This window comes from Sinocyclocheilus rhinocerous, unplaced genomic scaffold (assembly GCF_001515625.1).
Source record: "Sinocyclocheilus rhinocerous isolate Xijiao unplaced genomic scaffold, SAMN03320098_v1.1 scaffold878, whole genome shotgun sequence".
In the NCBI taxonomy this organism is placed as follows: domain Eukaryota; kingdom Metazoa; phylum Chordata; class Actinopteri; order Cypriniformes; family Cyprinidae; genus Sinocyclocheilus; species Sinocyclocheilus rhinocerous.
Genome location: NW_015664312.1, coordinates 402225 through 411349, shown reverse-complemented (window position 1 = coordinate 411349; position 9125 = coordinate 402225). Strand labels below are relative to the sequence as shown.

Here is a 9125-nt window from a genome sequence, read left to right as displayed (position 1 = left end):
TCTTTGTTACTTACTTAGTGAAGAAGAGGAGAGTATCCTTAACTGAATAGAGCTGGTCACACTTACATGTTCTTAAACTAAAAATAGAAAAGACATAGGAAACAAATTAGCATTTGAAAGTTATAATTTATAGACATTTTAAGAAAGAAATTATTTACCTGTTGAGAGTGTGTTGACAGTCTGTGGTTGGATCACTGAGCTCCAGAAAATCAGTAATGAGGCATTTTAGAGTGTAGCCTCGGTTAGGGTTTTACATTAAAACAACAACAACAACAATAATAACAACAGCAGCATGTTGTGTGAATTATGTTTTTATTGACATGCAAAATTATCAGTGCTCTTAACAACAGTTATTAGCTGAATACATTAATGAATGACAATTGACATTGAACATGAAGAAGTAAAATACAAAATAATAAAAAAAAATAGATGCCAACTTTCACAACTTTCAGTGAAACAATCACAATCCAGTCAATATGATGCCTTAACGTCCATCAATTTGAGTAGCGATTGTAGCGATTTTTCTCTGCAGATGATGAGGTTGTGGGATGTGATACATCTGAAATACACAATTGAGTTTAGAGTTACAGTGTGTCCATGTGTTTGCGTAAAAACAATAATGTTTATGAAGGCCAAAAGCAAAAATGGACAGTATATGAGCCCTTCACAATCGTAAAAGAAAAAAGTGATATAAAGTCATGGGATAGTTTTAATATTTATTGTGACTGGGTATGTTTATATAAACCCAAGTAATAATAAAAAATATCTAACAATATGAATTATAAATTCATTGTCTCTTTTACTTACTTAGTGGATGGAGAAGAGGAGAAAAGTTTCCACAGTTTAGCAGAGCTGCACATACTTATATGTGACCAAAAAAAAACAAAAAACAAGATAAGAACATGTTTGTTTGGAAACCAGTTACATTTTTAAAGTTAAATTTGTATTTAAATTTTAAGAATGAAATCATTTACCTGTTGAGAGTGTGTTGACAGTCTGTGGTTGGATCACTGAGCTCCAGAAAATCAGTAATGAGTTGCTTTGTCAGTTACAGATTTGAAAAACAAAAGGGCGGAAATAAAGAACTCTAAACTCTTAACACAAAGAACCATTTCAGTATAAAAGGGTTCTTCAGAATGCTATGGTTCTAAATAAAACCATTACTGCATGTAAAGAACCATTTTTTTTAGAGTGTAATTACCACGTTCAAGGTCCAGAAAAGTACCAAGATGATCGACAAAGTAGTCCGTGTGACATCAGTGGTTCAACTATAAAGTTACGAAGCTACGAGAATACTTTTTTGCGCAAAGAAAACAAAAATAACGACTTTATTCCACATTTTCGTCTCTACTGCGTCACATTGGACGCGCGTTTATGACAGTACCATGCGTGTGGTGGAAAACGATGGTGAGTAATTAATGACAGAATTTTCATTTTTGGGTGAACTATCCCTTTAATTAGTCCAATACAACAACAAAACAGGCAAGGATAGATAACTGTTTAAAGTTTGCATCTTGTAAGTTTGCTTCATTTTGTTTAGCTCCTTTTAAATAAATACAATTAATAGAGCATTCTTGAAAATAATGTGTTCTTCAACCATGGTCCAAACAAATGAGTTAAATTATTATAGTAAATAAAATAATGTATAATAATACATAATATGATAAATTAATAAATTATTATTAAATTGATATATTATTGAATATAATATGTATAATTAATATAAATTGTGTAGAAAATTCTTTTGTAAACATTGAATATTAATACCATATTATTTTTCAGGAAATGCCTCATGTTTTGCGTTTCATCATGTTAATTGGTGATTCAGCTTGAAATTGGAGTGTAATATTAAACTACACTTACGGCAGACTTTCTTTGATTTTCATTTAAATTTGATTTTACTTCCTTAGGTTCAAATTGAAGGAGTTGAACTGGAATTTTAAGTCACTTTCAATTTAATTCTGAATTTATCTTTGGTGTCAACAGATGCATTGACTGTTCTGTTTTTGTCTTTTCCCTGCAGCATCCACCAAAACCAGAGTACAGTTCTCCTGTCCTACAGCTTATCCAGTATATCTACAGTCACTTTTATATTACTATACTGGGGAACGTTGTTGCTCTGGCTAATGTCATCTGTATCTGTGTAAGAAACCGTATTTCCTTTGACTTGCTTTTATTATCACATACATCACCCTACATGAAGAACATTACATACATTTCCAGAATTCAGTAGATTAAAACAGGGTTTTCCAAATTGGTTGTTCACCACCTAGTGGTTCATGATGGAGCTGCAAGGGGCTCTTGAGATAGAAATTCCAAATTAAATGGAATTGAATTTAAATACATAAGTTTTAATATGAAATAATCAAGTGTTACACTTTACTCTTACACAAACAAGTCATTAAATGTAAATTTAAATTTAAACACTGACCGCAGATTATACTTTATACAAAACAGTGAAATCCACAAATGTAAAAGTGCTCATACCATAAAAACTTACAATTCATATAATTAAAAATTTGTTTAATAATTGTATTATTCATTTTTTTTTTATTAAAAAAAAAAATAGAGCATTATTTGAAATCAAATCAGAAAATTATTTGAATAATTTAGTTCACAAAAATAGATCGCAAAGTCTATGTTGAGCGCATGTTTCTAGTTTTATTGCGAAATGGTACCATCTTGTGGATAGCATATGCAAAAAACAAACCGTGTACTGAGTAGTTGTTTCGAATCTTTGAATCTTGAAGTTCATCTTTGATATTTGTTATTGTTTTTCTGCAGACTGTCTTGGTTCTGAATTCAGAGAAATCTGCCTCCGAGAAAAATAACTTCTATATGGAGGTGACCGTTTCATGCACTGACAAAAAAAATTATGTTGCTGTAATAATATAATTTCATATAGAAATATTAGTGGTTGGTTTGTTTGTAAAACTAAATTGTGTTAAATCCTTTGGCTGGATTTAAAAAATGCCCTGGTGTTTTTTCAGCAATAGTTGATATATGTGTTTTCTGAATTTTGAGTGGTTCTATAAATATAAATCTAAATATATTTTCTGTCTTTTAGATCCTCAACTGTATTTTCATCCTGTACTATTTAATAGAGATGCTGCTGAAAATAGTGGCTTTTGGTTGGAGAGGTTACCTGTCTTACAGGAATAACATTTTTGATGGATTCCTCACTGTTCTTCTTCTGGTAACATTTCCTGTCTTTTTTTTTTTTTGTAATTTAATGCTATTTAAAATTATCATTAGGAATTCTGCAGTATGCATAGCTGTTTAGGTGGTGAAGGCAATAATTGGAGATGTATTGTGTTTTTCTTTTATTCTCAACAGGCAATTCAGATTGCCATATTCATCATGTACAGGATTCCATATGAGGACGTGTGAGTGTACTCAATTTGAAGATCAAATCACCTGATCTCTTCTCCAAATGCTTTAATGTGACGTTTTACTCTTATCTTAACAGGGATCCGGTTCCACAACGTGTGATGGCTTTGTGGGAGATGGTGCGACTGGTCAACATGTTGATTGTTTTCCGTTTCCTCAGGATAATTCCAGAAATCAAGGTTGGTGATGGGCTCCTCACATTAATCACCACATTAATCTCCTAAATGCACACTAGCTGCAACGATACTACAGCTGTGCTAAACATACCGCCCATTTATTTTTTTTTTTTTTTTTTTTTTTTATTGTTTCTTGCAGGTCACCATTCAAATTGAAAGGTTTGCAGTGCACCAAAATAAAAAAGATTGCAAAATGCAAAATAAACTTTTTAGCCACCAAAAAATATAAATGGCCTGGACAATTTTGGCACCATTTATTTAAAATATGGTCCGATTTTAAATTACTATCTGATTTAAAATGACTTCTTCCAACTGTTGTTTTCAGCTCTTTTCATGGCATTTAGGGGTATTTTGATCTGTACTCATTGCTTGCCACTTCAGAACAGTGCAGTATTTTAATTCCAACCAATAATTATCCTCCTGGAAGGCCCATGACTTTCAACAGACACACAGCATAATTGGTCAGATAGATAGATCGATCGATAGATAGATAGATAGATAGATAGATTTCTATTCTGAGTTTTTTTTCTTCAGGCCTTTGTCTTTCTTACTGGTTTGCTTTTCTTCCAAAAAGAAGCTTTGCTTTTTTGGTGCTAATAACTTGCTGACTGTACGTTATTTCTTACATATTTAAAAACAATTCACTGGAGCCAGTATTTTTTCACATAATTGGCATAATTGGTCATACCGTAAAGAGCACTAATACATGCTTAAAGTCTTTTTTTTTGTGTGTGCACACTTTAGTTGATGGCCGTGGTGGCCAGCACTCTTGTGGACCTGGTGAAAAACTTGCGGGCATTTGCTGGCATTCTATTGGTGAGTGAACAGACTCCGTTTACTAGCAGTTTTATCATTGATAATGAGGTTGGTCTCTCTTCACTTGTACATTTCTCTGATGCAGGTGGTGTACTATGTGTTTGCAGTTCTTGGTACCTGGCTTTTCCAGGGAGCTATAACCCCTCCATCAAACATGAGGTACTGTTCATCAACTGCACATTTAACAGGAAACATAAAAATACAGTAAAAACTATTGTGAGATAATCTTACAATTTAAAAATAACTGTTTTCTTTTTTAATGTAATTTTAAAATGTAATGTATTCCTGTGATTCCATTACTCTAGTCTTCAGTGTCACATTATCCTTCAGAAATCAAATCATTATTATCATATATGCTCAAGAAACATTTCTTATTATTTTCATAGTTTTTAGAGCCTCTTCTCTCTATATATGCTCTCCTTTCAGTCTAATCTCCGACTCCAGCACAGAGAACAAAACGGGGGGTCCCTTCAGCATGGATTGTGGCACTTTTGAACAGCTGGAGTACTGGCCAAACAACTTTGATGATTTTGCTGTAAGTTGCACAGAGGTATCTGGGAACTTGGTTTTTAACAAGTTCCCAGAATGCTATAATAAGCACGTATGAGGAATAAGTAGTCAGTGGATTTGAACAAATTTGCTAGGTTTATAGTATTACATTGTGTTTTCAGATTTGTTTTTATTTTAATACTATTTTCACATTTGAAAGTGGCAATTAAAATATTATTCCCGACTATATTTCTGTTTTGTTTTTATATATTTTAGGTTTAAGCCAACATAAAATTAAGGAAAACTGTTTTTTGGTCTTACAAATAAATGTAACTGTATTCTTCCTGTCATATTTTTCCAGTCCTCTCTGGTTCTGCTCTATAACATCATGGTGGTGAATAACTGGCACGTTTTCACGGACGCATACACCAGATACACTACGGAGTAAGCTAGACACCCTACACACACACACACACCCTGTGTCTGTCTTTAACACTTTTGCTTTAACTGAACAGAGTTTTGTCAATTTGTACCCATAATTCTTCCATGTCAGGTGGTCCTTGGTGTATTTTGTGGCCTGGTGGTTGACATCTTCAGTCATGTGGGTCAACCTATTTGTGGCACTCATTTTGGAGGTATGTAGATTGTTTGGTGAAAATAATTCAAAACTGACCATATTTACATTATTAATACACATTCCTAGTCTTAATGTGAATTACACAGTGCACATTATTCCAAAAGGAAAAAAAAATATGTACTCCTATTTTTATGACAGAAATCTGATCTGAACAAATTATCAATAGCATGATTTTTTCCCCCCAAACCAGTAAAGCACACACCCTGCCCCATAGCTGATTTTAAAGATTTCATTGGTCACAGTGCTGATTGCCTATAGAACACTGAAACCAATACTAACCCCTAACCTTAATTACAGTAGTAGCACATCCTGTTAGTTAGCATTACTGTTTGTCATGATCAGATCATGAACTGAATCAATAAATTCGGACCTTTTCTTGACAGAGCAGTAAATTTGTTTCTAAGCATGCTAGTTAACCCTGTTTTTTTTCTTCTTCTCTCCTTTGTTCAGAACTTCACCTATAAGTGGGACCGCAGTAACGCTCTCTCTGTTGAGGATGTGGAGAGAATTGCCTATCAAAGCACTGTACAGCTTATGTTCAGGTATGAATAAAGCTATTCGAAAAGTTCTTATCAATGATTCTAGAGACCTGGGAGAAAACGAGTCGCACGGTTTTACTGGCCATTAGTTCTAAAAATAGCAAACATTTCCACTTTAAAATGAATCGGTGAGAATCAATAGAATAGGACCAATAGAACTGTTTCAGATTTGATTGTTAAATATTTTGTGAACACCATCAAGTTGTCAGTCCTGTCAGAATGTTTGTCTGACAGTGGTGATAATTCAAGAGATGGAGCTGAAAATAAATTGGAAATGAAGTGAATTGAAGTGAATGCTTGTTTTGTCAATACAAATTCACAGTACACATTCTTTTTGAATCTCACAGTGTTGATCTGTATTGAGTTATATGGAAGGAAAAACTATTTTTGTAGACAAAATGGAAGCATGAATGAATGGTAATGGAATGAATACATGTTAAACTAATTATTACAAAACACTTGGTATTTAAGCATTTATTTTTGCAGTCCTATAGCCTGTCGGTGATTTATAGTTTTATTTTGAACAAATGATTTCAAATTTCTTAAATATTAATTAAAATAAATACAATTATATCGGCTTTATATTGGCCATCGGCCACCCTGCTTTCCAAGATATCGGCATCGGTATCGGCTGTCAAAAAACCCATATCGGTCGACCACTAGTCTTGTATGTGATTTTATGGGAACAAGCGAGTATACCTTAGCTCCAAACCTTAGCTCCAATACTTGACAGAATTTGCCTGAGGTTCCTGTGCTCAGTATTTCAGGCTGCGCTCTGCTCTTTCCTCACAGCTTTCCCTCACATTCCTCTCTGATTAAGGAAGGGTAATGATTTAATTTAGTGGAATGTGGTGTGGTTTATCCTGCTGTTTATCACTCCTCACGATCAACTACAAATCTTCATTTCCTAATATATAGTATTTCTGCAATACATTTATTTATTTCTGTCATTTTGCTGGATCAACATCCTTTGTTGGTCCTGGAACAACATTCCTATCCAACAATCATGTGCCAAACTAAAACTATTTTAGGGGTTTATATGGCAAAAATATCATATCCAGGATATCTGCTGAATTTATAAATCTGCCAAATTTAAGACTTTATAAGAACTGCACATAATAATAATAATAATAATAATAATAATAATAATAATAATGTCTATACAGAACAAACCCATATAATCTCAAAATAAATCATAAATCTCAGATTATTTTACCTAATTCAATAGGTTGACTTAGATTTGCAGTTACCCTGTTTTGCTAATATTAAATTGGTTTATGTACCAGTACATAAATACATATGAATTGGAGGTCAATATGGGATTTTACTGATATGATAATAATGTTTTTAATAGAGCCAAAAAAAAAAAGATTGTGCTGAAACTAGTAAAATGATTTATATTGATAGATTAAATAATGTTATTAGTCTTTCCTTCTTGTGGCTGGGTGGCCCAGAGGGAACTTTATGCATTACGCAGTACTTTTAATTGTAAACAAGCCCTACGTGACTTTTATTTTGAAATGACTACAGTTTACTGAAATGAAATGAAAATGAAAAATTATGTCATCATTTACTTGCTGTACTCTCAAGTAGTTCCAAACCTGTACATGTTTCTTCCTGTTTCTTTTCTATTGAACACACACACCCACACACACACACGCACACAAAGATATTTGAAAGAATGCTGATAACCAAACAGTTGACGGTATCCACTGACTTTCATAGTATGGAAAAAAATAAATAAATACTATGGCTACCGTCAACTGATTGATTATCAACATTCTGCAAAATATTAAGAAATTAACCCTTACAGACTTAGAACAAGTGGAAAGTGAGTAAATGATGAGAGAGAAATTATAGTTTGGTTGTTTAAATATCTGATTTTTTTTTTTTCTGTTCTTTTGCCCATCCTCCGTCTTCAGAGAGCACGTCCAAGAGCCGACAGAAGAAGAGTTACTAGCTCAACTACAACAACATCCTCATCTGCACCTCTCCTGGTGACCCTAAACTCATCCCCCCTCACCTCCAGCTCACGGGACGTCTTTAATACATAATTACACCAAAACACCCAGAATCCTTCAGGACTCCATCACGTCTGTGTAGGCCTTATGTTTACATATCCATCCATTTTGGAGGGGCTGTTTCCCATTATAGGATCTGTGTTGCTTCAGGTCGGCCTGGGAAAGGATGTATGTGTTTTTAACAGAGCGTCACACTGTTTGGAGGAACTTCAATTTATAAAGAGGCTTTAGTTCAAGTCACTTCTGCTGCTGGAGTCCCAGAGTTTTTGTTGTATACTCAAGACAACCTGTAAATTTCAGCAGTGTTCATGATGTAGTATCAGTACCAAAGTTTTTGATTTACGCTAATGTCTGGAAGGAATTCATTTTTTGAGTTTGAAAGTCTTTTTTTTTTGTTTTTTGAGAAACCAAACACATTTTTGTCCTGCATTTTATGATATCAATAATTGTATTTATTTTTGTAAGCCTGTTACAATAAAAAAAAAAAAACTATCTATAGATTTTTAAAATAATGGAAACAAAGGGACATAACTCATTACTGTGTTAAATATTTTTAGCTGTGTTTTATTAATTTGTAGATTCTATATTTTTGACTGTGCCATTATGTCTGTTCAGTGCTTTTATTTATGTTCGATTTTTACTGTATGTTTTACAGAAATCTTTATGGGTGGATCTCTCAAAAACTGTCAAGAAATGTTCAGATCATATTTCGCCCCAGAAAATAAACTAGGAAAGGAAATGGAATCCTTTTACTGTAATGTGAAAAATATATATTATTAATATATAATACAGTTTAATTAAATCAGTTATTGCTTCCTGACAGGAGGATTGAGAAGTGTTTTGTATTATAGTCAATAAAGTAAGTAACATTTTGAATTACGTTGTCACAATGCAAAAAGAAAAAAAAAATCTTGGTCAAATCTCAATGGTGCAAACTGGGTTTAATTTTCTCTTGATGCAAAATCATATTTTTACTTTGGATTTTGGGTGTAATTTGACCCAGCCTGTGCGTCAGTAAATTTCAGTGAGCTTATCCAGTGTCATTATTGGGATATTT

At 33.2% G+C, this 9125-nt stretch overlaps 1 protein-coding gene across 1 annotated transcript in view; it reads left to right on the top strand.

Annotated features, from left to right (window-relative positions):
- LOC107730060 (two pore calcium channel protein 2-like) overlaps positions 1–8551 on the top strand; it is a 31364-nt gene extending 22813 nt beyond the window's left edge. Inside the window, exons 12-23 of the mRNA XM_016540792.1 lie at positions 1945–2143; positions 2785–2844; positions 3068–3196; positions 3337–3386; positions 3470–3569; positions 4311–4382; positions 4468–4541; positions 4809–4917; positions 5233–5315; positions 5425–5506; positions 5959–6050; positions 7970–8551. Of these exons, the coding sequence (XP_016396278.1) occupies positions 1945–2143; positions 2785–2844; positions 3068–3196; positions 3337–3386; positions 3470–3569; positions 4311–4382; positions 4468–4541; positions 4809–4917; positions 5233–5315; positions 5425–5506; positions 5959–6050; positions 7970–8048 (1129 nt within the window). The 3' untranslated portion in view covers positions 8049–8551. The remainder of the gene's footprint in view (positions 1–1944; positions 2144–2784; positions 2845–3067; positions 3197–3336; positions 3387–3469; positions 3570–4310; positions 4383–4467; positions 4542–4808; positions 4918–5232; positions 5316–5424; positions 5507–5958; positions 6051–7969) is intronic.
- The last annotated feature ends 574 nt before the right edge of the window (positions 8552–9125 follow it).